At 44.1% G+C, this 27,203-nt stretch overlaps 1 protein-coding gene across 7 annotated transcripts in view; it reads left to right on the plus strand.

Moving 5' to 3' along the window:
- CSMD2 (CUB and Sushi multiple domains 2) overlaps positions 1-27,203 on the plus strand; it is a 654,890-nt gene that overhangs the window by 67,437 nt on the left and 560,250 nt on the right. For all 7 annotated transcript variants that reach the window (XM_037996751.2, XM_007979489.3, XM_073007520.1 and 4 more), the window contains exon 2: positions 4,143-4,359. In XM_037996751.2, the coding sequence (XP_037852679.2) occupies positions 4,143-4,359 (217 nt within the window). The remainder of the gene's footprint in view (positions 1-4,142; positions 4,360-27,203) is intronic.

A 27,203-nucleotide genomic window follows, 5' to 3' on the forward strand; every position in this document is an offset into this window, starting at 1 on the left:
GGCCCTTAAGATGTGGCCCCTGTGGCATCTATACTTCAGAACCACTCTAGCATGTGTACCCCTCCAGCATGTTATTGTCCAATGACTGGATTTACTATGATCCAGGCCCCCTTGGCTTATCACAGAATCTATCTTAGAGGAATGAAGGAAGGAAGGAAGGAAGGAATGGCATGATGCAATAACATTACCAGGCAGGTTTTAGGGACAGGAGCGAAGTAAATCTGGTACCTGTACCAGTGAGGGAAAGTTCAAGGAAGTGTACTCTGGGCTCCTCCGAAAGTTGTGGAGTTAGAGGCTTTATTTCATTATCACTGTGGTTGGATATTTTTCTGGCTTCTGGGCCATTTATGTCTTCTTTTGTGAACTAATTTGTTCAGATCCTGCCCAATTATTACTAATAGTACTTTCCACCCTAAGTATTAGTAATAGTTCTTTCTGTATTCATGATATTACTTTTCTCCTAACATTTTTGTATGCTTTCTGATATTGTTTCTATTGTTGACATATGCATACTTTTCATATCAATCTTGTAGTATCCTCCACAGTTATTATGCTAAAAAATCAGTCAGGTAATTACCTAGGTTTTCTTCTAATTATTTTATGACTTTATTTTTTAACGTGTAACTCTTTGCTCTGTCTGGAAGTTATTTTGGTATATGGTGTGATTCGAGGAGATAATTATTTTCCCAAACAGTTTATTAGTTGACCCAGCAAAAGTCTTTATCTTTTCTCATTGTTTTTTTTTTAATATTGCCTGATACATATTTCCATTTTTATGTGCTTTAAAGATATTCATGTAATGCCATTTCATGTCCTACCTGTTTACTCCTGGACCACCCCCACACTATTTCATAAGAGTCATTTATGATGCTGTTTAGTATCTTGTGGAATGAGACTGCTAAATTTACTATCTTTTCTTAAAAAATGCATTGTGACAATCTATTTTTCCAGTTAAACTTAGGTATCATTTTGCCAAATTTAAAACAGGTCATTGGGCTTTTCATCTGAGTTGCATTAAACTTATAAATTAACTTTTCTATAACTTTGAAGAGGTTAATATCATAAATTAACCTTTCTGTATCCACTCAAGATTATGCTATGTCTCTCCAATTATTCAAATTTTTTATCCCTCTGTAAAAGTCATTTTCATATGGTGCCTGCACCTTTCTTGTTAAGTTTATGTATGTGTACTATATGCATTTTGTAGTTACCGTAAACAAGACATTTTTTCTTTATATTTTTATCTGTCATTGACATATAGGAATGTTACTGATTTTTGTGTATTATTTTGCATTTGGATAGTTTATTAAAATTTCATATTATCTCTAATAGCTTTACTATGAATTCTCCTGGGTTTTCTAGGTATATTAATGTATCATCTACAAACCATAATTTTTCTTCCTCTTTTCTCATTTCTTTTCCTTGTGTCACATGGGTTAACTCTTCCAATAAGCCGTGAAATCCCAGAGGTGATGGTGGCATCTCTGTCTTGTTCCCGATCTTAATCAGGTGTTTCACTATAAGTACAAGGTAGAGTATTGTTCTAAAATTGAAGCTTTATCATAGTAAGGAAATATTCTTTTTCTTGGTTTTGAATGCTTATTTAATCAGGGTTACACGCCTAATTTTATGAAATGCCTGTTTAGGATTTATTCAGAAGACCTTAACATTTTGTGTTTTTTTTTGTCATTTAATGGGATACTTCGTGTTAAGAGATTTCTTAATATTAAAGTCCTTTAGAGATTAACTGTCCTTTGTCGGTTAATCCCTAAAATGGGCTTTAAAAAATTTAGTGTCGAGTCAATTTATCAGCATCATGGTGAAGAAAATGGATTTGAAGTGGACTGCTTATGTTTGAGTCCCACCTTTGTGAAACAGTGACTTGGGCCCCATTCCTTAATTTCTTTCTGTCTTAGTTCTTTGTCTGTAAAATGGAGATGATAGTAATGGTATCTCCTTATAGGGCTATTGTGAGGATTAGGCAAGTCAATATAGGTAGTTTTTAGGAGAGTGTCTAGCCAAACACCAAATAAATACAAACAATATATTAAATTATTGAGAATTTACCACATACCTGATACTGAGCTTGGGACATGGATTCAAAGATGGGAAATTCACATATGGTGTCTGCTCTCATGAAGCATTCGGCCTGGTGAGAAGACAGATACTTGTGAAACAATCATATGGAAGCATGGAGATTTATACTAAGTGCCACTAAGGAGAAGTTACGATATCATGACAGTGTATCGTAGTGGGCTTGATCTGACCAAGGAAGGACACTAGGCTGAGATCTGAAAGATGGGTATGCTAGAAGTGTTGTAGGCAAAGAGAACCACACATGCAAAGGTCCTGTGGCTCTGCAGTACGAGGGTGTGGCAAGTACAAAGGACATAAACAGGCAGGATTTGACTGGAAAACTGGTGGATATGAAGCTGGGAGGTCACTAAGGACCAGGCCATGTAGAGACCCTTGTATACTTCAAATGCTTTTTTCTTTATTGAAGAGCAAGGAGGAGCCATTGAACGTTTGGGGCAGATGGGAGGTTGGGATGACTTCACCATATTCTGCCTGCAGTGTGAAGAACAGATTGGCAAGGACCAGAGCAAATGCGGCTGACCAGTTAGGAGTGAATATGGCAGTTTAGGAATGAGTTTGGCGTGGGGTGGGGACAGATGGACATAGAGATAGAGTGGTAGATTAGCCATGGGGTTGTGAAGAAGAGGAAGCTTTTAGGTGAGCCTTACTTAGATAAAGAGATGGAGGCACGATTCCATTCATTGAGTTGTGGGGGAGGCAACAGAAGAGGAGAGAGTGGGTGGGGGGACATCGAGAGCATCCCAAAGGGGTGACGGGCCTGGCGCACAGAGGGATGACTGGCCTGGATCACAACATTGTGAGTAACCAATGCATAAGTGGGAAGTCCCTCAAATTGGAGAGAGGAGGAGAAGCCTTGGCACAGAGACTGAAAGGAGGCAGAGAAAGAGCGGGAGCAGGAAAGGAGTATGGTATTGTGGGAGGAAGCTCAGGGCACTGCTGCTCAAAATATGGTCCCATACAAGGCATCATCACATCACCAGGGAGCAAGGTGGAAAGGCAGTCTCTCCAGTCCCACCCCAGTGTCGAGCTGAATCTCCATTTGAGACAGATCCCCAGGTGATGCGTGTGCACAGTGAGGTCTGAGATGCTCTGGCCCGGAGGAGTGTTTCGGAAAGGAGGGTGAGCAACAGCAGTCAGAGGTACTGAGCAGTCAATTAACCAGAAGATGGAAAAATAGCCACCGAGCCCATGAGTAGTAGACCTGTTTGGGTGGATCGATGGGACCAGAAGGCAGAATTGACAGGGTTGGAGAGTGAGTGGGAAGTAAGGAAATGGAGACAGAAAGTATAGACAGATTGTGTTTTCTATAAATTTGGCTGTGAAGAAGAAGAGAGAGAGACACGGCTGAAGGGAGATGAGAAGTGGGGTGGGGAATTGTTTTCTTAACGATAGTCTTGAGCACATTTAAAATGAGAAGGTACTAGTGGAGAGGAAATGACTGAACACACGTTAGAGAGAAAAAGGATCGTATACTGTTCTTGAAGAGTAGGGAATGGAGTAGGGAAACCCTTCCTCCATTTAGATGGAGGAAGAGGTGGCTCCTCTGTAGCGGGAATGAAGACAGCATGGGATAGGCTAGAAGGGTTTGGAATGGGGAAGGCAAGGGAATCCTTAGGAATGGCTTTTATTTCCTATGGAGAGTGAGGGAGAGGAGTTAGCTGAGAGCCGGGAGGTTGTAGGCGGTGGAGAAGATCTGAAATTGTCGTTCTGACATTCCATGTTGTAGAGGGGAAGTCTGAGTTCAGCCTGGTATTGGTGACTTTGTAGTTCTGACTCTCAAAACCTTAATTTTCTACTGCATAGAGTTGCTGTAAGCCTTGATTAAATGATACACAATGTATCACCTGGTCGGTACACAGCACACAGCAAGCCCACAGTCAACGTCAGTCACCCTTTGTACCTCCCTCAGTGCCAAGCACAGGGCTGGCTCATGGGAAGCGCTTGGAAAAGTGCGTTCATGATTGGCTAACACATTACGCCTGACTCTCTAGAAGCTTCTAGGAGTTATTCTGGCTATTCTGAACTGCTCTGTTTCTCTTTCCCAGGCCAGAACTGCACGTTCCAACTGCACGGTCCCAATGGGACAGTTGAGAGCCCAGGGTTCCCATATGGCTACCCCAATTACGCCAACTGCACGTGGACCATCACCGCGGAAGAGCAGCACAGGATCCAGCTTGTGTTCCAGTCCTTTGCCCTGGAAGAGGACTTTGATGTCCTGTCGGTGTTTGATGGTCCACCCCAGCCGGAGAATCTGCGTACGAGGTACCATGCTGCCTACCTTCCCTGTAGCAAACAATTGGGCTCTGAGCCAGGCTCACTAGGAGGAAGAACTTTCTTGAGTGAAAAGTTTATGGTCATCAACAAAGACCACTGTTTTCATGATGCCCTCCCTCAACCCCTCTGGTTTCCCAATTCATGTCTCTTGCTTAGAGGTTTCCAGTTGGGAGGATTGATTAGTAGGACATTTGGGAAGACTAGAGAGAAAACACAAGAGGGTTCTAGACAAATTCAGCTCTTTCTATTGAAACTGATTTTTCATGCACAGGGTGTATTATTTTTATACACAGAAATATAAGTTGGAACCAACAGATGTGGGTGTTGAAGGCTGATAGTGATGCAATGAATACGTCTTGCATCATAGTATTTGAAACCATCAACACTTTTCTGGAATTTGCTTTGCATTTGCAAGGCCTTGGTTGTGAGTGTAGACTCTGGAATTTGGGGGAGTTCCCACTCTCTTAATCCCCATCCCTGTGATGGAAGAGAACCCCATGGAGCGAGTAAGATGGCTTCCTGTACCCCTGAGGCCTCTCAAGGAGAAGAGCTCACAGGAGGGAGTCGGGAGGAAGGCTTCCACCCTCTACAGAAAAGGCAGACTTTTCTGGGGCACAGGTGAAGACCCCAGCGTCATAACTCTCTAGGTGACCCGGAGGCTAGCCAGCCTGTGTCACAAGCCTTGTCCAAGTCAGGTCAGCGTGGCTTCCCGTCTCCTCAGGAAGCCAAAGGGTTAATGGCTTACCAGCCAAGCCCTGGGGAGCCAGAGGTGCTAATTGCTTCTAATGACATGATGCACTAATGAGTGGTTCCCAGCCAAATGCTTAACCTCAAAGCTTTGTTTAAGATGCATCTCAGCCCTTGGTTTCCAAGCTCCTGCAGCAGGGTCTAACACACACATTTACTGCACAGTCTTCAGCCCTCTTCTCTTTCTCCTCAGGGCAGAAGTGAGTCTGGGAAGCCTACAGCAGAGGTGGGGGGCATGTGGGGCCCCCCTGCACCCCTCCTGCATTTTCTCCCAGAAAAGACTGGGCTAATCATCTTCCCTTGAGGTTCAGCAGGGTTCTGTGAAACATTGGTAAAGGGCTAGAGTCCTCTTCATTCATTCATTCCACAAATATTTCATGGGTACCTATTATGTCTTGACACTGGCCTGGATGCTGGGGAATAGCAGTGAGAAAAACAAAGCCACTGCCTTCATGCAGTGGCTACATGCTAATGGGGAGGGAGATACGGAAATACATAACATGTCTGGTTCTGTGAAGACAAAGCACACAGGGTAAGAAAGTGATGGCAGGAGTGCTGGCTTTATTATTGTTATTATTATTTTTGTTATACTTTAAGTTCTGGGGTACATGTGCAGAACATGCAGGTTTGTTACATAAGTGTACAAGTGCCATGGTGGTTTTCTGCACCCATCAACCAGTCATCTACATTAGGTATTTCTCCTAATATCCCTCCCCTAACCCCCCAACCCCCCGACAGGCCCCGGTGTGTGATGTTCCCCTCCCTGTGTCCATGTGTTCTCATTGTTCAACTCCCACTTGTGAGTGAGAACATGCTGTGTTTGGTTTTCTGTTCCTGTGTAAGTTTGCTGAGAATGATGGTTTCCAGCTTCATCCATGTCCCTGCAAAGGACATCAACTCATCCTTTTTTATGGCTGTGATTGCTGGTTTTTATAGGGTGGTCAGGGATGGTTTTTCCGAGCGGAAAGAGAGCTATGAGCAGAGAGCTGAATCATGGAATATCATGTATGGTGGGTATCCTGTATAGGTATCTAGGGAAAGCTTCTAGGCCAAGGGCACAGGAAATGTAAAGGGTACAGGGCCAACCTTTGGAGGATGGTCTTGCTGTGGCACAGTCCACTCAGGCCAAGCCAACCATGTTGACTAGGAAGACCTGCAGTTTTGGAATCCTCATTCTAGATCATCCCAGGTGTTGTCTTTATGCTGTGCTAGTTTGAATTCCTCTCACAAGCAAAGGAGGGTATGCAGGAGGCCAGTGGTTACAGGCTAGAGCAAGCCAGTGGGTAGGAGTTATGGAAGGGAAAAGGTGAGGCTGGGAGGTGGCAGAAGGTGGTAGATCCTGCAGGGCCTCATGGGTCACATAGGGACTTTGGCCTTGATCCTGAGGCACAGGAAACCCTTGGAGGGTTCTGAGCAGAAGAGGGACCTGCTGTGACAGGCCTTTGCCATTGTAGGGAAAATGGAGTGAAAGGGGTGAGGCTGGAGGCTGCTGCTCAGGGCAGAGAAGAAGGAGGCTTGGGTCTCCTGGAAGTGGGGACATGATGACAAATGGTCAGATCTGTGCTGTATTCCAAACACAGAGCAGACAGGATTTGTTGTTGCGTTGGGTGTGGGCTGTGGGAGAAAGGAGATGAGGATGATTCCAGTCTCCTTGGCTTTAATGATTATAGGAAGAAGTAGTTGTTTCCTGAGAGGAGGAGCTGGAAGTTAAGATTCAGTTTGGCCGTATAAAATTTTAGATGTCTATTAGATATCCAGGTGGAGAAGGCATTGAACATGCACTTGAATATGTGGGTTTTGAGTTCAAGGGTGTCAGGGCTAGAGATACAAATTTGGGAGACTAGGACTGGATGGTACCTAAAACATAAGACTGGATGTGGTCACAAGGGAGCCAGTCTTCTCCATCGGATTTTGAGCTCATGATGTTGAATGCATGTTTGAAAGATAGAATGTCAGATCAGATCAATGGGGCACTGATTGAGGTGTGGACAGCTAGAGGCAAACTCTCCAATTCTGCCTGCTAGAGTTATTTAAGCTTGTCCTGCTCTTAAGGCAGGGTCCCCGCATATGTAGTGGAGTCTTTGTTTTCTGACACTTGGGTTTTCTGACTCTGAGGGGAAGTATGGAAGACTCAGCAGAGTGGAGACTGGCCTGGCTGGTGTTCTAGCATGGAAGGGTGGGAGTTTCCATGACCTGGTGAAGTGGTTCTGGCAGGGAGGCTTCCTCTTGTCCTAAGGATGCAGAAGAATCAGATGTGTCCCCAGCCACAGCACAGCGTTCCTGGCCAACCAGCCATGAGCATGAAGCTCTGGGGTTGAACCTTCATTAGGTTGTCCCTGTTTGTGCTCCTGATCTCTGTCATCTTTGTGATTTGCTTATTTTAATTCATTTCACAAGGTCACACAGGCTTAGCAAAGGGGAAGGGCTAGAAGGAGACCACTGCCTTTTATTCACCTGGAACCAGAGGAGCTCACACCCCGGATGACGATAGGAGGGGAAATGACCTTAGAGGACAGTCCAAGTAACATTGGAAGATGCTGTCCTTAATACTGGAATGGTGCTGCTCTGGGGGTGTGGAGAGGCAGCAGCAAGCATGCTTGGTGGGGACCCTTGGGTCTTTGTGAATTTTTTTTTTAATGTTCTTGCATGGTTTTTAGTCCACTCAAATTTTTTTTATTCACGAATCAGTTTTTGTCTGTGTGTTAGTCCAGGGAATCACCAATAAAATCACCTATTTTATTGAGAGTGTCAAGTCTATTATCCTAGGGTTGTACATAGTTTTCCCACTCAACCTTTCTTTCTCCATGGTGTCTGGGTCACATCCCTTTCTCACATCTGCTCCTGTGCATTTCTTTCTTTCTTTCTTTTTTTTCCACTCAGTTAGTCTTGCCAGAAGTTTGCCTATTTTATTGGTCTTTTTAAAGTTCCAATGCTAGGGCAATCCATTTTATTCTCTTTTATCTAAATTATTGATTTCTGCTTTTATCTTCATCCATTCTTTTCTCTCACTTTCCTTAGGCTAATATTGCTTTTTTGCCAATTTTGTAAATTAAATTGGTTTTATTATTTCTTGTTTGATAATAAAAACATTAAGAGGCATTTTCCCCTAAGTACAGCTTTGACCATATTCCATAAATTTTTATGGCTAGTTGTTAGTTTAGAAAGAGTTTCTAATTGCAGTTTTGTTCTTTCTTTGACTCTAGGGTTTTCCCCTTAAATTTTCAAGTAATATTTGTTTATACTTTAGAAATTATTATCTAGCTTTATTTCATTATGATTAGATTATGATTTCTACTTTGGAGAATTTGTTGACTTGTTTCCCTCTGTATAAGATCATTTTTGTCAGTATTCTATGAAGAAAGATATTCTGTGTATGAAGGGTGAAAAAATTAAGTTATTAATATCATTCAGTTTTTCTAATTTCGTATCTATTGCCTAATTGATATTTGCCAAGATAGGCAATATATTGCTCTCACATTCTTACTGTAGTTTATATCAATTTCTCTTTTTATTCCTGAGTTTTTATTTTATAAACTGTGATTCTATACTCTTCAGCATATTCATATTTTCAAATGTTAGATCTTCAGAGTGAATTATATATATATTTCCAATATAAAAATTGTAGTTATTCCCTATTCTCTACTGTTTTTTTCTTTTTTCTTTTTTGCTTTACATTCTACTTTGTACCAATATAACACCTTTTTTTTCTTTCAGATATGCATTGATTGGGTCCATCTTTGCCAATTTCACTGTTTTTAATATGTCTATATTATTCTTTTAGGAATAGCTCTTAGCACAATATACATAGTCATTGAATTTTTTAAAAACCGTGGCTGAGAATCACTATCCTTTAACAGCAAAGTTTAGTTCACTCATATTTTTTGGTAACAACTGATATGTTTGCTCTTCTATTATACTTAATGCTTTCTATTATTTTTAAGCTTCCTTACTGTTGCTTCCTTTTATCTGTCTTCTAGTGCAAGTTTTCTTTGTTTTTTTTTTTTTTCCTGTGATTTTTATTCTATTAGTGCTCAAAGTTGCTTCTTTACAACATGTTTTAAGCTATATTTTTCTGTCAACATCCTGCCTAGCTAGGTTTTGTCTTAGTTAGGTCTTACTGACTATCTTGTAAAAATTTCTTTGTGTTTGCAGGATGTAGGTATCTATCTCTTTTTCTTAGTTTCCAAAGTTAATTGTAGATATTCCATCTCTTTATATACTTTAGATCATCTTCGTGAGAATATAGGGGGTCAGGCAAGGCAGAGTTTAACATGTTATCTTTCCTCTTCATCTTGACAAGGAAATTTTTAAAATAGAAGTTTTATTCTTTTTGATGCTATTGAGAATGGGTTTTTAAAAAATTTTGGTTTTGGACTAGCCATTGTTAATATATAGAAATACAATTGATTTTTGTAAACTGATCTTGTATCTTGTGACCTTCCTGAATTTGTTGTTAGTTCAGTTCTTTTACATCTGTGAATAAAAGTTTTAATTCTTCCTTTCCAATCGGGATACCTCTCATTTCCTTTTTTCCCTGATTGCACTGTCTAGAACCTCCAGTATAATATTGAATAGAAGTGGTCAGAGTGGCTAGCCTTGACTTATTCCTGATGTTAAGGGAAAAACATTTCATCTTTTAGCATTAAGTATGATGTTATCTGTAGGTTTTTTGTGGATACCCTTCTAATAAAAGTTTTTAAGCAGAGGATTTCGGCGTGATTTGGTGGCAGTGTGGAAAATGCACTGGGGTGGAGGGCAGACTGGCGACCGTGGGGCAAGGAAAGAGATAGCAGTAGCCTAGACTAAAGCAATGAAGGGTAAAGATGGTGTGGATGTGTATGATGCTATGGGAAAGAGCTGTCCCCAGAGTTAGTAGTGGATGTATAGGGACAGTGGAGTGGGAATAAGAAAAAGAAAGAAATGGAGGATGACTCCGCAGTGTCTGCCTTGGAAACAGAAAACAGACCAGATCAGTCTGCAGTGAATTCCAGTCTCCAGTAAAATGTGTTCTTGGGCCTAGCAGGATATTTGCTGCACTGACATTTTTTCTTCACTTGTCTGGTAGATAGAGCTGGTAGGTCACCTCCTCTCTCAGTGTTTTCCCGTGAGACAGAAGGGTACAGTGGGGACAGACCTAGATTTATACCTAGGTAGGTTCTACATTTATTAATGCTATGACCTCATGCAAGGTTTGGCTTCTCTGAGCCTCATCTATAAAACGGAGGTGACATTTACCCTCCTTACAGGGTTGTTGTATGTGAACCACAAGCTATAGATGCTTACGTGGTCCGGAAACATTGTTTACGTCCTTTCCTGCCCTTCTGTTCTTAGGACCCAGTAACTCAGACCTTTCCAGAGAGTTCTAGTGCCTGTGATGAAACTTCATCTGTGGCCAACTCATCAGACTTTTTAGACTTGAAATATCAGGTGTGGTAGAAAGACACTGAAGGAGGCACTGAGCTCAGGAACAGTCATTAATTGTGCATGTACGTATCATGTGTATGTATGCAATGTGTATGTATCATAGCATTACTGATCCCATGATAGCCTCCTCTCCTCTTCCTTCCCACACAGACAGTGGGGCCAGACCACCAAGAGGCCTGCAGCAGATTTTTCTCTGCTTGCATTACCTGGGGGATTTCCATGTTTATTGTCTAAAACTTAATGAGCTGGGCACAGTGGCATCCACCTGTAGTCCCAGCTACTACTCGGGAGGCTGGGGCAAGAGCATTGTTTGAGCCCAGGAATTCAAGACTAGCATGGGCAACACAGTAAAACCTAATCTTAGAAAAATAAAAATAAAAAAATTTCATGAGTACAAGTTTCACAATTACTGTTTTCACTACATTAAAAAAATTTTTTTTTTTTAGATTAGGAGGTTACATGTGCTGGTTCTTTCCGTGGATACATTGCATAATGGAGGGGTTTGGGCTTCTAGTTGTACCCATCACCCAAATAGTGAGCACTGTGCACAATAGGCAGTTTTTCAACCCTCACTCCCTCCCAGACTCCTCCCTTTTGGAGTCTCCTCATTGCGTTTTTAAGACATCTCTCTTTTTCTCCTCTTCTCTCCAACACTCTGGTCTTCTTTCTTTATGGATGCATTCCAACAAAAGGCTGAAATGTTACCCACCTACCCCAATCCCAGCCCGCTTTAACCTCGCCTTTCTCCAGCTGCCTCTTCCTGGACTGTGTTGTGAGCAATGAGCTTTCCTCCTATTAGATTCTAAGCTCCTTAAGGCTGGGAGTCAAGCCTTCCTTTTTTTTTTTTTTTTTTGCTTTGCTGTAACAGAGCCACACCGTGGAATATACACCAGTCTTGCCAGTAGACGACATGAGTTTGATCTCTAGCTCCTCCCTAGCTGCATAGCATTGGCAAGTCACTTTCACTCTTAGCCACAGTGGCCTAATTGATAAAGGGAGTATATCAAGATCTGCCTTATAGGTTGGTTGATCAAGATTAAATTAAAACAGTATGTAAACTGCTTTAATTATGATGAGATAGAAACAAAAGGAATACTTGTACATTTGTAGGAAAAATTAGGAAGTACAATTTAGCAAAAAGACAAAATAATACATTTGTGAGTCATGAAGTAGAGCAGTGGTTCTCAACTGAAGGCACCTTTGTCCCCCAGGGGACATTTGGCCACATCTGGAGAAATTTGTGGTTGTCCCAACTGCAAGTGGAGAGGTACTGATGACATCTACTAGGTTGAGGCCAGGGATTCTGCTAAACATCATCCCACAATGCACAGCACAGCTGTCTACAGTAAGGAATTATCTGACCCCAAATGCCAGTAAAGCTGAGGTTGAAAAACCCCGAGGTGGATTGATTTGAGAGGTTCACACCTTTAGCATAAGACATACCTGGGTTTTCATCCTCTTTCTATGTCTGTGAACTTGGGCAAGTGAGTCAACCCATTCAAGCCTCAGTTTCCTCCTCAGCAAAATGGGAATTTCTTACTGATGCTATGTACTGGCGGCTGCACCTGGCATCATTGATGAAAAGGTGCCAATAGACACACTGCGCACAGCTTGTTCTATATGCAGACGCTATTCATCTCCCGGTGACTCCCTTTCTGTACCAGGAGTTCATAGCCATCTCCTTGAAAGCATCTCACATTTCATCTGGAGCTATTCACAAGCAGCCACATCCCAGGGTGCCAGAAGGCAGCGTCTGGCTGCTTCAAATTAAATTTACAATAGAAGCTGATCAGACTCTTCTTCTAATGGATCAGGGTGGGGAACGGGAGTAGAAGCTGGTCCTGAAGGCCGGGAGCCTGTAGGAGTTTGGAAATTAGCAAGGAAAGAACAAAGAACCTTCCAGATAATGCAGTGTCAGCCCTGTCTGGATGAAGTACTGAAACAATCCCCACGTCTCTGCTTTTGCACAATTAGATGGCCTCTCCATGCTGGCAAACATCCTATTGCATTGCAGTTTAATGTGGAATGAAGTTTTCTAATGGGACACGAGCAAACATAATCTATGAAGATGCTGCTAATAAACTGCATCCCATATATTGGAGGGTTTATAGGGTACTGGTAATGACTGCACCAGTTAAGCACAGCTAAGCATCTCTTAATTTAGACATTTGGGCTCAAGTTATGGGAAACACTACAACTCGTTCCCTCAATTACTGGCAATACACATGCTGTCATCAGCCTAAGGTGCAATGTAGTTTTAGTCATTTGGAGCTAGTTGCAGATTTCACTCAACTGGCGTTAGACACCTGTTTGTAAGTTGTGAAAATCCACAAATTTGCCAGATTTACTGTCTTCTTATGAATATGTATCACAGCAGAGGCCCCCAAAGGACCTGTTTGTTGGATTCCTTAAAAGGTGTGCCTTGCACATCAATAGGGATGTCTTTGAAGGGTCCGCTCCCCGAACCCCTCTGGGAATGTGCTCTTGTGGGCAGGAGGAGGCTGGGAGGACCTATGAGGATGAGGGAAAAGTATTTGTTTAGGATTGAAACAGAGTGAGGACACTGGAAAGGAGAACAGAGGAACGAGGACACCGAACAGCTACTATGTTCCAGCCACCATGCTGGACACATGTGTTCAAGCTCTCATGGAAATTTATTCTATATTTATTGAATGCCTACTAGGAATGCCAGGTGTCGAAGATACGACAGTTAACAAGACAGCTTCTGCCTTCAAGGAACTCAAGAGATCTTTAGGGAGACAGTTAAATAATCAGGCTATAAGTGCTATGATTGGGGAACCTGATCTAGCCTTGGGGGAGATCTTTGTGGATGCTCATCTGGAGGTCTGGGATGAACCCCCTCCATCTGCCCCTTTGCTTAGTTATCCCTTACTTATTCCTCAAATAATTCAGTTGTCCCTTCCTTGCCCAGGGACACCCTTTCCTCACAACCTGGTCAAACCCTCCTGTGATACCTGCTCAGATTACCGTGCATTCACCCTTTGTGGTTTTACGTGTGTGTGTGTGTGTGTGTGTGTGTGCTTCATTTATGCCCATCTACTGCACAAGGCTGTAAGCTCCTTGATGACAAGAACTGTATCTCTTTACTCTTTACTTTTCATTGTAGCTCTCCAGGGCCTAACAGAGAGCCTGGCATATAGTAGGTGCTAAACGAATACTTACGGAGTGAGTGAATCAATGCTCTCTGGAGGAAGAGATCCCTAATAGAGAGTGGAAGGAGGGATGGAAAGTGTTTTGAGCCAAGAAATAGTATGTACATAGGTCTAGGCAAAAGTAAGAGAAAGGTGAGGTGCAGAATGACAATGGGTAGGTTCACTTTGGCTGGATTATAGTGGAAAGGTGGAGCAGTGGCCCAGGCCAGCTCCACCAGGGACCCTGTATGCCCTGCTGAGGAACTCGATACGTATCTAAAAAAGATGGTTCATACTGAAAGGTTTTAAATAGACATTGTACATGTTATCTAATAATTCAACAATACCCTTAGGAGGTGGGTGGTATTAATTCCCTTTGCAGAAGTTAAGCAAGCATGTAAGGCCTCTAAGCTGTCAAATAGCTGATATAGTTTGGATCTGTATCCCTGCCCAAATCTCATGCTGGATTGTAATCTCCAATGTTGGAGGTGGGGCCTGGTGGGAAGTAATTCGATCATAGGGGTGGATTTCTCATGAATGGTTATCACTATCCTCTTGGTCCTGTCCTCACGATAGTGAGTGAGTTCTCACGAGATCTGGTCATTTAAGTATGGGGCACCTCCCCCATCTCTCTTGCTCCTGCTTTTGCCCTGTGATGTGCTTGTTCCCCCTTTGCCTATGCCATGGTTGTAAGTTTCCTGAGGCCTCCCCAGGAGCCAGGCAAATGCCAGCATCGTGCTTCCTGTACAGCCAGTGGGACTGAGAGATAATTAAACCACTTTTCTTTATAAATTTCCCAGTCTCAGGTATTTCTTTACAGCAATGCAAGAATGGACTAATGCAGAGGCTAAAGAGGGGTGGGCAAGGAATCTCCTAGAGCCAGAGACAAGGCTTTTCCCCACTACCCCAAAATGCCTTTTCACTGCTTGGGATTTATTTGCATTCATTCATTCAATTTCCTTGTTAAAAATCCATTCCTTTTTCCTTTTTAAGCAGTTTCTCTAAAATAGTGAATGTAATAGGTATTTTCTGCTTAAGAAGGTCAGCAGTCTATAGAGTGAGAAAAATGCACCTGCCTCCTTTCCCAGGCCCTTGTCCCAGCCTTGCTCCCTAGAGGTAACCACTGTTAACAGTTTGGTGTGTGTCCAATTTCTTTTTAAATAAAGATTCATTAAACTGCCCATGAGGCTTATTGGGACATCCATCAGACCTTTGAAAATTGTTCTGATGAATTAAGTGTAAACTAATTAGAAACATGGATTCAATTACCCTTGAAACACACAGGGGTTTAATAATTAATAGGAAGAGGGTTTGAGGCCAAAGGCATTATGGATTTTATCAAACCCCTAACATCTGAAAAGTAAATATGTTTGATTCACCCTAAATGCTGGCAAATTTGCCATCCAGAGGCAAACTTGTTGGTAGGAGCTGTGTAGTTAATTAGGAAAGTTAGCTATGGTTAATAAGGAGGCAGAGGAAGTGGGCTGCAGAAGACAAAACCCGCTGGTTATTGCTAGGAGGGCTTCTTGGGACAGGGAAGTGGCCTGTTTTGTGGGGTTACTGCAGTCTGCTTCCTTCACAGTCCTTTACCAGGTAGGCTTTGGAGTGGAAGGCTGGATACCTGGGACCCTGATATCTGCTTGACACCCAAGTTCACACAGGTCAGCACCACCTGACCAGCACTGAAGGGGGTTATGGAAGGGGAGAAGTGGGGTCTGCCAGGGATGAGGCTCTGGAAACCAATTGCAGTGACCCCATGGGGGCAGCCATGTGCTCCATCCCTAATGCCAAAGGGAGGGTCTGGGCAGACGTGGCGGGGGAGGGGTTGGCAGCAGGTGATACACAAAGCCAGGTGGGCAGCAGTGTCGGGGTCCTGAGCAATCTCTCCACTCACAGTAGGACCCTGTGGTTCAAGGTCAAAATCAATATTTGTGACAAAGCCTCACTTTGCTCATTCACCAAGTCTGCTGTTTAATAGCAGCCAAAATTTAACACCCCCTGGAGCCGGAGGCTCAGTCCAAAAGGCTGTGCTGCCTGCATCACTTCTCACAATTGGTCCTGCTTGCAGCATCATGAGATATTGGCCAAAGATGCAACGTTCCGCTAGAGCAGAGGTGCCCACCTCTAGACCCTCATCGGCCCCTCTCTTCCAAGTGGCTGCTGACAGCACTGTTGCTGAGATAGGAAGTTTCCCCCTTCTTTATTCTCAACTCTTATTCCCTGAACTTTTGGGGCCACAGAATTTGCTCTTCAAGGGACGCTAGTGACATAGGGATATTGTCTGCAGGGTGGAGGCAGGTTTGGACTTGTCATTCTAGTCTTCCCTCTGTTTCTTTTTCAGCAGACATGGTACCCAAATAAACACCTCCCAAATATTGAGTACCTCATTCTCTTGGAGTTAAAGTAAATCTAAAACTAAATCAATTCTCAACTTTTCAGTGACAAAAGAGCCAAATTATTGTACCCATAAGTGGGTCTACTCTGTCACAAGATGTGGTGCCAAGAGCCAGGCCAGGGGCGTGGAGACCTGGGTTCTGTCCCAGCTTGGCCACTGGTTTGCTTGTGATCTTCATGAAGTCCTACTCCTTCTCAGGGCCAGCTGCATTTTCCTGACTTACAATATGAGGATTTAAATCTAGAGGAACTCCAAAGCTTCTTCCAGCTCTGAAATTGTGTGATTGAATGATGCTGGAGATGCATGTAGAAGGACTATAAAATATCCCTGACCTTCTGGGATTCTTTCTACTCTACGTAGGTATTGCTCTTGGCTGTTTCAACAATTCCAGCATTTGTCTTTGGCAAACAGTGTATTTTCCAATGGCACATTAAGCAGTGTGGCAGAGAAGGCTAATTGCCCACCATCAATCTTGCTCCTTTTCCTCAGTGTAGGTGTTAGTGGGAAGCAGCTGCCTAGCTAGGGACAATATTTTCCCAGACCTCCTTGCATCTAGATGGAGTCATATGACTTAGTGGAAGGTAGATGGAAATGATGTGTGCCCCTTCCAGGTCTGGGCAGAAAGCCTCCTCTGCAATCCTGTCTTTCTATCTTTCCCTGGAAATAGGAGATAGGGAAGCCTAGATGCCTGGATGATTGCATGGAGCAGAACCCACCTCCTCCCCTATCTGCTACTGACTGATTGAATTTTACATAAGTGAGAAATAAACTTTCATGTAAACTTAGACCTCACGTATTACTGCACCCGTTGCCCCAGGAGCTGCAGCTGACTGGGGTTGCCTAGGTGACATGGTAAAGACTGTAGACAGTATAGGCTACTAGCCTGGCTGTTGAATTCATGGAAGCAGTTTCTGACCACGTGATGCCCCTACCATCTTGTGGACTGGCAATGCAGTGTCTTCAATCCTGCCTGGAGGAGAAAATGTTTTCATGAATTTTATAGTGGCTAGCTCATCTGTACCTGGCAGTCCTTCACTGTGCCAGTTCAGTCTCTCCCATCATCACTGCCACCTTTGTCCTTCCATAAGCAGTGGCTGCCTTATCAAGCCTCATAAGGAAGGAAGCCTGAACAATTGACTCCACCTTCCCAATTTGATTATTTTATCCCAAAGAGCTCTTAACTAGAGATGTGGGGGCTTTTGTGATGCCCTGGTCAGCTGGTGGAGCTGCATACAACTTCTCCCTTCTCCAAAGTTCCACAGCTACATATCAAAGACAAGGCAAATCTTAAACTTACATAAACCCTACAAAGCAAAGAGGAACAGGGACGGATCTCAGCTCTGATAGTTTAGCTGGATTTCAGTTATAAGAGGAATTCCTCACAGTCCAGAGATAAAGAAATCTGGACAATAAAGAAGCTTTCTAGTTCTGCAAGAAGCCTTGCAGTAGTGGATATTTTCAAACCTGCCTTGGTCTGCAAGGGTTGGGGAATGCAGACACAAAGAGTTCTTGCAGACAGAGGCAGATTTGTATCCACTACCGCAAAGCTCCACCCTTGTAAGTGCCCAGTGTTGCTCCTCTCAATTCCGTTTGATTGTTGTGACTTCTCAGGTGCATTATGTTATTGACTTCTCTCAATAATCCAATTGAAGTGTCCTATTAATCCCATTTTGCAGAGGAGAAAGCTGAGCTTCAGCATGACTCATAAGCCCTATGCTAACAAGGTGTGGCTGAGTTCTTAGCATTTTCTCCCTGCTCTGAGCCAGTGCCCTCCAGCCACATGGGCCTGTGGAGGGCGGGAGAAAGGTCCTGGGCAACAGTCAGCCAGAATAAGGACACATCTACCCTAAAGGACAGTGATGGATGAGAGGAAATCTGCCAGAGACACGATTCTACAGCCCTCTCTCCCTTGATGTTTGGAATTTGCCTGCACTTAGGCAAGAAGGAAAGGAAGAGGGAATGGCTGTCTTTTCTCCACTGCACTGTTCCTCCAGTGTAAGCTAGGTGAAGGCCTCAACGTGGCAAATTATTTGTAGAACCCCGAAGGAGTGGGCTTCTTCTATTTTGGAGTATGTAGAAGAGTAAAGATTTTCTTTAATTAGATAGTGCCGGATAGATTTAATTAAAGCTTCAAACCTGCAATTTTCTTTGTTTGATTGATCAGTTGGTGCTGATTGCCTGGAGTAATTATGAAGGGGGAGGTGGAGTTTTCGAAGTCTGATAGTGATAAGAAGCAGACTGAGTCAACTCATGGATACTTGTTTGTCAGAGTGATTCTGAAAAGATTTAAATTGCACAAATGTTTGTTGGCTGGTCAAATGAAAAATAAGGTATCTAAATTACACTTTTGTCTAAATCATGCTCCTGGTGGATGTGCTTCTGCAGAAAAGGTCCCCTTTTCCCCTCCTTTCTCCAAATATAATCACACCTCTGAGACCAGGCAGTATTCTGTTGTTTTTGTCTTTCTTTTATGAAATAATTGAAGCACATTGTTGGGAGTGTCTCATAATGGCCTTCTAAAATTTCTAGAGCTTACTGGAGGGTCAGGAGAGAAAGAGCATCTTATAATCTCCATGTAAATTTAGGGAATTCAGAAAGAGCTTTAAAGTCAGGCACTCCTGGGGTTGAATTCTGCCTTTACCATTTACTACCTCTTTGACTTTGGACAAGTATCCTTGAACTGCTTTTTCCTCATCTGCAATGCAAAAGAGTTGTGAGGATTCTGTGAGCTGATGTATGCAAGTCAAGCACCCATGGTTAGCCTGTGATGGGTTCTTACTGGATTTCTGTCTCTTCCCCTTCCTGTGCTCTGTTGCTTTGCTGAGGTCACCACCATAAAAGTTCTGTGAACTCATGGGACCAGAGCTGTCTTGTTCACCACTGCAGACAGAGACCCCAGCATACTGCTTTGTACATGGTGGGTCTCAGCAAATTCTTGCCCAATGAATGAATAAATGGTTGAATGCCCTATATATTTAGGCCTCACTAAAAGTAGATGACATCAGTACAGAATAAAAGAAGGGGCTCCAAAGAGCTGCCACATTTATGAGACCCTAGGGGGTGCAAGATGAACAATGCCATGCAGGCTGCCATATGAAAGCATTGGTGGAGAAACTCTTCTCTTTTTCCTCTGAACTGGTCAAACCATCTGTGTTAGTTCATTTTCATGCTGCTGATAAAGACATACCCAAGACTGGGCAATTTACAAAAGAAAGAGGTTTAATGGACTTACAGTTCCACATGGCTGAGGAGGCCTCACAATCATGGCAGATGGCAAGAAGGAGCAAGTTACGTCTTACATGGATGGCAGCAGGCAAAGAGCGAGCTTGTGCAAGGGAACTCCCCTTTTAAAAACTATCAGATCTCACAAGACTCATTCACTATTATGAGAACAGCAGGGGAAAGACCTGCCCGCATGATTCAATTACCTCCCACTGGGTTCCTCCCACAACAAGTGGGAATTCAAGATGAGATTTGGGTGGGGATACAGTGAAACCATTTTCAATATCTTGGGGGACTGAGTTCAGTTCTCAGTTACACACTGGAGTGGGAAGCCAATGATTGTCAAGACTGCTGCAGCATAAATTATGTTTAAGTTAAAAAATAACAAAACAGGCTACAGAATTATCTGTTTATTATGTACATTGCCATGTAAGGATGTATACGCAGGTGAATAAGACTAGAAGGAAATATAGCAACATGCTAATGATAATATGGGTATGAGGATGGCTTGATTATGAATGATTTTTTAATCTTTTGTATTGAAAAGTTTTTGTAACATAGTTATGTTATTTTTACAATAAGAATGCATGTTTTGATTAATGTAAGGTTAAATGTAAAAGAAAAGAGAAAAGTTTAAGTATATCCCTTGCTACCCATACCCAAAGAGGGACATTGACAAACTCAAGTGGGACTACAGGAGAATGACCAGGATGAGGAAGGACTTTATGTTGCAAGATGGATCTTGAAGGACTTCAGGCTGTTCACTTGAAGGAAGGAGACTCTTAGGGGAAATGAGGACTGTTGTCAAAAGCTGACATCAGATAGTGGCAGTCAGGCTGTGAAATGTACATTCCAGAGGAGCAAACTTAAAGTCATTTCTAGCACTCGTATCTGCCTAGAACTGAGGCTCCCTGCCTCGGGAAGCACCAAAGCAGAAATTGGGGCTTCTTGGGCAGCCCCTCTCTGGGCTACAGACATGCCATCTGCACAGCGGGGCTGTAGCTCTCTGTCAGTCATTCTTTACCTGGGGACATGCCTCCCCAATCCTGACTTCCTGGAGTCATGGAGAGTAGTTTTTGCATCATATATTGTAAGTGGGAGCCAGAAGGGAGGTATATGTGCAGTTTGAAAAAGCATCTTCAGAATGACCTTTGCTTTGACTTGTTTTTATTCATTTTATTTGAAATTTTAAACCACACTGAAGAAGGAGGCAATCATTTTATGTGAATCTTCATAAGGGGTTCCTGATTTTAAAAGGTTGACAAACTGCTCTGGAAAGGTGCTTCCCAAACTTTCACATGCATGCAAATCAGCTGCGAATTTGTGAATGTGCACAATCAGATTCAGTCTGAGACGCATTTCCAAGGAGCTCACAGGTGATGCTGGTGGTACTGGCTCATGGACTACTCAGAATCATCCCTGAGGCTCTTCCTGGCAACCCCTGGGGCCCCTGGCTCCCTAGAATGGCAGAATATTGGTTTCTTATGTACAAGTCATTGGCCCATCCTTTGTAGAGTTTGTTGAATGGAGAGTAACCATGTAAGAATGTACCCACCACCTAATCCAGGCAGCAAATAAGAACTATCTTCAGAAGCAATGTAACTAAGCATTCACTGCTCAGATTTACATCTTTTGTACATGTTTAAATCTGTGCCTATGTCAGTTTATCATTTGCAAATAATGCTCTGTTGTCTTAATCCTACTTTTATGGCTAATGATGTGTGTTTCATTCTCAAGTGTAGAATTGGAGTAAATATATATTTCTCAATAGCTTTCCCTCTAATCACTACCCAGGGCTGTGAGTCATTGGGATAACTCATGTATGAGGGAGCTTGTATCTGGAGTCCGTCCCTCAGTGCCAGCCTTCTCTGGCTGCCTGTTACAGCCTTCGTGCGGGCGTTCATCTTCGCCTGTGCCTTCCCTGCAGGCTGAGGGAGCCACCACAACTTTCTCCATGAGTCTGCGAGGGCATGACAGGCCTGCCAATGCCATCGATCCTGTCCCCTTCCAAGCAGAATTGCTTCACTATCATTTCCAGGAATTTGTGATGTTTCTAATTTGATGATTGAGTATCGCTCTCCCTATCCCTGCTCAGCTGTAGATAGTGCTGTCTGTCCTGCAGACCCCAAGCCCGTCCTGACTATGGAGAAGCCCCATCCTTCCCAGAGGGTAGCACAGGGCTGAGCATTCTAGGACCAAGACATGCAGATGCCTACTGTGCTGCAGTGTACCCAAGCCCCTGGCTGATCCATACCCTGCTGCGCCCAAGCCCGCCAGACCCTTGCCTCCCTAGGTTAGGGCCAGACTCCATCTGCCTCTCTTGAGCCCACTTCTCTCCACAACTGGACTCAGACCCTGACTTCTAACTCCATGTCAGAGCCAGCCCCCAGGGCCTTAGCAGCTCCGAAGACTTGCACCTCGAGCTTCATGGCATCCCCTATCTACTAGGCTGGTTTCTGAGCCCCAAATGTTGATTCTTTCCCCTCTTCCTTTCTCTGCCCATTATTTCTGCTGACTTTGTTGGTGTTTCAAGATGCCAAGGATCAGGGAATGCTGAGGGAGAGGAAATTCCAAGGCAGAGAGGGGGATGCAGGAGGGAGTGAGCAAAGAGTAGGGTGGGATGAATCAACTGCAGGCTTTGGAATGGTGCTTCCTGATCATAAAAATGAGCACTTATACAGTATTTGTATATGCAGTGTATATATTATTAAGTGTGCTGTGTGTATGTGTCTGCATAAAAAACACTCGTACATATAACACATCTTTGTGCCCAGCACTCTTCTCAGCTTGAAATGCAACGTCTCATTGAGTGTTCTCAGCAGCCCTATGGGAAGTGTATTATCATTAGCCCCATATTATGGATAGAAACTGAAGGAAGAGGAGGGATGAAGTGACTTCCCAAGGTCACACAGCTGGCTGATCCAGGTGATCAGACTTCAGAGTTGACCATTATGTCTTGACCATTCTGTAATACTGTCTCAAGTTCCTAACTTGGGCAGGGTGGAGATATGGATCCCTCTGAACTTCTGATGACATCCAGGGACTCTCTCCCATAATATACATACACTGAACTAAAATTTTGCATTTAATTTCTATGGGTGGACTCACAAACTACTTGAAACTCATCTTTGAGCCCCAGGGTAACAACTCATGCTTTAGAAGTTGTGCATATAAATGGCAATAATGATAATAGGAATTTACACTTTTTTTTGAGCATTTACTGTGTTCTGGGTATAGTGCTAAAGGCTTTCCAAGAATTATCTTGCTTACGACATTTCCATAACATTTCCATTCACCCACATTGCACAGATAAGAAAACTGAGGTTAAAGAGGTCAAGTCATTGTCTCAAGCTCAAGCAGCTAGTAAGCACCAGAGATGAACTAAAACCCAGCTCTGCTGGTTCCAAAGTCAGTGCTCTGTGCACTATGCAGCCAGCCCTGCCTAGGGCTGGTGGTGCCCTTGTAGACATAGACCTGAGGGAGAGAAGGGGCAGTTTTGGGGATGGTTTAGAATGTATGCTTCGGGACTGTTTTACTGCCTAAACCTTTGGAGATTTGGACCCCAGCCCATGTCTGATGGAGTCTGCTGTTTGGCATAAGGAATTCTGTGCATACCCAACAATTCGGCCCTATTTTGCAGAGCAGAAAGACAGAGTGGGGCAAAGAAGGAAAGTGCTGGTGCACCCAAAGGCAGAGCTGGACATGGGAGAGAAAAGGAAGTCTGTTTCAAGCTGTCTGTAAGACACTCTCAGAGTTAAGAGACCAGCAGGAGGTGGGGTTGGGGGAGGGGAGCAAAGGAAGGCCTAGGGGAAGGAAGAGGTTCAGGAAGCCTCCTTGATATGGTTTGGCTCTGTGTCTCCACCCAAATTTCATCTTGAATTATACTCCCATAATTCCCACATGCTGTGGGAGGGATCTGGTGGAAGGTAATTTGAATCATGGGGATGGTTTCCACTATATTATTCTCGTGGTAGTGAATAAGTCTCACGAGATCTGATGGTTTTATTCTAATTTTCCGCTTTTGCATCTTCCTCATTTTTCTCTTGTTGCCACCATGTAAGAAGTGCCTTTCGCCTGCCGCCATGATTCTGAGGCTTCCCCAGCCATGTGGAATTGTAAGTCCAATTAAACCTCTTTTTCTTCCCAGTCTCGGGTACGTCTTTATCAGCAGCATGAAAATGGACTAATACAGTAAATTGGTACCAGTAAAGTGAGGTGTTGCTGAAAAGATACTCGAAAATGTGGAAGTGACTTTGGAACTGGGTAACAGGAAGAGGTTGAAATAGTCTGGAGGGCTCAGAAGAAGACAAGAAAATCTGTGAAAGTTTGAAACTTTGGAACCTTGTAGAGTTTTGTTAAACAGCCTTGACAAAAATGCTGATGGTGATATGAACAATAAGGTCCAGGCTGAGATGGTCTTGGATGGAGAGGAGGAACGTGTTGGAAACTGGAGCAGAGGTGACTCTTGTTATGTTTTAGCAAAGAGACTGGTGACATTTTGCCCCTGCCCTAGAGATTTGTGGAACTTTGAACTTGAGAGAGATGATTTAGGGTATCTATCAGAAGAAATTTCTAAGCAGCAAAGCATTCAAGAGGTGACTTGGGTGCTGTTAAAAATATTCCATTTTAAAAGAGAAACAGAGTATAAAAGTTCAGAAAATTTGCAGCCTGATGATGCAGTAGAAATGAAAAACCCATTTTTTGAGGAGAAATTCAAACAGGCTGCAAAAATTTGCATAAGTAACAAAGAGCCAAATGTTAATCCCCAAGACAATGGAAAAATGTCTCTAGGCCATGTCAGAGACCTTCAAAAGCAGCCCCTCCTATCACACCCCCAGAGGCCCAGGAGGAATAAGTGGTTTTGTGGGCCGGACCCAGGATCCCCATGCTGTGTGCAGCCTAGGACTTGGTGCCCTGTGTCCCAGACGCTCCAACCATGGCTGAAAGGGGCCAACATAGAGCTCATGCTGTGGCTTCAGAGGGTGGAAGCCCCAAGTCTTGGCAGCTTCCATGTGGTGTTGAGTCTGTGGTTGCTCAGAAGTCAAGAATTGAGCTTTGGCAACCTCCACCTAGAATTCAGATGTATCCAAATGCCTGGATGCCCAGGCAAAAGTTTGCTGTAGCGGCGGGGCCCTCATGGAGGACCTCTGCTAGGGCAGTGCAAGGGCAGTGCAGAAGGGAAATGTGGGATCAGAGCACCCACACAGAGTCCCTGCTGGGACACTGCCTAGTGGAGCTGTGAGAAGAGGGCCACCATCTTCCAGACCCCAGAATGGTAGATCCACCTACAGCTTGCAGTATGTGCCTGGAAAAGCAGCCCTCAATGCCAGCCCATTAAAGCAGCCAAGAGTGGGGCTATACCCTGCAAAGCCACAGGCCAGAGCTGCCCAAGACTGTGGGAACCTACCTCTTGCATCAGCATGACCTGGATGCAAGACATGGAGTCAAAGGAGATCATTTTGGAGCTTTAAAATTTGACTGCCCCATCTGGATTTCGGACTTGCATGGGCCCTGTAACCCCTTGGTTTTGGCCAATTTCTCACATTTGGAATGGCTGTATTTACCCAATACCTGTACTGCCATTGTGTCTAGGAAATAACTAGCTTGCTTTTGATTTTACAGGCTCATAGGCCTGTAGGAAGGGACTTGCCTTATCTCAGATGAGAGTTGGAGCTGTGGACTTTCGTGTTAATGCTGAACTGAGTTAAGACTTTGGTGGACTGTTGGGAAGGCATGATAGGTTTTGAAATATGAGGACATGAGATTTGGAGGGGCCAGGGGCGGAATGATATTGTTTGGCTGTTTACCCACCCAAATCTCAACTTGAAATTTACTCCCATAATTCCTACATGTTGTGGGAAGGAGCCGGTGGGAGGTAGTTTGAATCATGGGGGCAGTTTCCCCCATACTGTTCTTGTGGTAGTGAATAAATCTCATGAGATCTGATGGTTTTATCAGGGGTTTCTGCTTTTGCATCCTTCTCATTTTTCTCTTGTTGCTACTATGTAAGAAGTGCCTTTTCACCTCCCACCATGATTCTGAGGCCTCTCCAGGCATGTGGAACTGTAAGTCCAATTAAACCACTTTTTCTTCCCAGTCTAGGGTATGTCTTTATCAGCAGTGTGAAAACAGACTAATACACTCCTCTTGCCCATAAGGGTTTGGCCATAGGTTTCTATAGCCAGTTTTGTTGCTTTGCTTCTCCAGGGACTGTCAGTGGTGGCATCAGAGAACAGAGTCTCAAACACCAGCAGAAGTGAGGGTGTGGCCGGAGACCTTTCAGCAGAACAGGCCAAAGCAGAGCCAGGTTCAGCCACAGATGTTGGAGGCTGCCCTTGGCCGTCCTGTCCTCCCTTGTCTGGCTGTCCTGCCCTTGGGATGGACACTCACCTTGGGATCTCTTGCTCATGATCTTACCCCCAGAGGCCCTCCCTCTGCCCTCTTCACCACCTTCCCTGTCCGCCATGTCCTTCCTGTACCCCCTGTCTTCACTGCCAGCTCGAATGCATGTCCTGAAATATGGCCGCAGTGGGACTTCCTGGCTTGGCCATTTTAAAACATCCACATTAAAGTGACTGTCAGAATGTATAAGCTACTCTTTTGTTCCCAGTCATGTGTACCATGGACACCCCTGATGGATGTCAATGACATGTGTTACTTGGTAATAAAAATAGTTAAAGGCTTAAGGGTTCATTTTTAAGTTGGGTCCAAATGCTACCTCAAAATGCCCCTACAGAGTCTCGGAGGGCCTGGTGGGTGCTTGCCTGGTTTTTCTTTGAGCTATTGCCAGCACCTGGGTCCCAGCAAGGTCAAGGGCTATGGTAAGATGTGCTCTTGCTGATTTTAGATTCACCAAGTTCACAAAGAAGTTAAGAGTCCAAAGAGCCACATCTATCTTGCTGGACTTCCCATCAGAGGGGAAGCCAGCACACTCGTGATATTGGGATCTTATCCCATCTTGATGACCTGAATGCTTTCACCTCTAGGGCCATGCACATAGATGACAATAATAGTGCCAGGTTATAAGGCCTCCAGGAGGTCTTGTAGGAGCCAGCACTGAAGCGTGTGCCTTTGTGTGTGATGGTGGGGATGCGCTGTGGTCACAGTGAGCTATGGTGCCCAGCAATCTCTTTCACTCATCTGAGTAACAATATTAATAATATTAATGGCTACTATTATTGAGCACTTACTATGTACCAGGCACTGCTCTAAACACTTGCATATATTAACCCTTTTAAGTCTTACAAGAACCCTATGAAATAGGTGTTGCCATTCTACAGATGAGGAAGCTGAGGCTCAGGGAGATTGAGTGACTTGTAAGTGGTAGTGTTGGGATTTGAGGCCCGTGAGTCAGGTAGTTGAGCCCCTGAGCCCCTCTCAGAACACAGATAGCAGAGAAGCAGTGAGTGGTGGCCCTGGGTGCTAAAGAAGAGCCGGGGCATGGTCTTCCATGGTGAGGCAGCCTTGGTGCCCTGTGTCCCGGCTGCTCCAGCCATTGCTAAATGGGGCCAATCCAACATCTGGATCAGCCAAGGATGGACAGCCATCAGAGTGCAGTCTGCCTTGAGGTCAGAGTGAGTTGTGGCACACAAGGGCCTGGCATGGAGCCTGGCACACTGTCCAGCAGGCTTCTCACCACGGCACCCTTGACATTCAGGACTATGGAGTTTCTTCGTTGTAAGGAGCGGTCCTCCACCTTGTAGGATATTTAGCAGCATCCCTGGCCTGCCAGTAGCCACCCCCTCCCCATTGCAGAGAAGAAAAATGTCCTCAGACATTGGCCAATGTCCCAGGCAGGGTGGGGGTGAAGCAAGCTTGCTGCGGGGATTGGGAAGTGTGAGCTTCCCTTTCTGCCAAAGGCTCTTCCACGGCTACAGGTTATGGTCTCTTAT

Source organism: Chlorocebus sabaeus, chromosome 20, assembly GCF_047675955.1.
Source record: "Chlorocebus sabaeus isolate Y175 chromosome 20, mChlSab1.0.hap1, whole genome shotgun sequence".
In the NCBI taxonomy this organism is placed as follows: domain Eukaryota; kingdom Metazoa; phylum Chordata; class Mammalia; order Primates; family Cercopithecidae; genus Chlorocebus; species Chlorocebus sabaeus.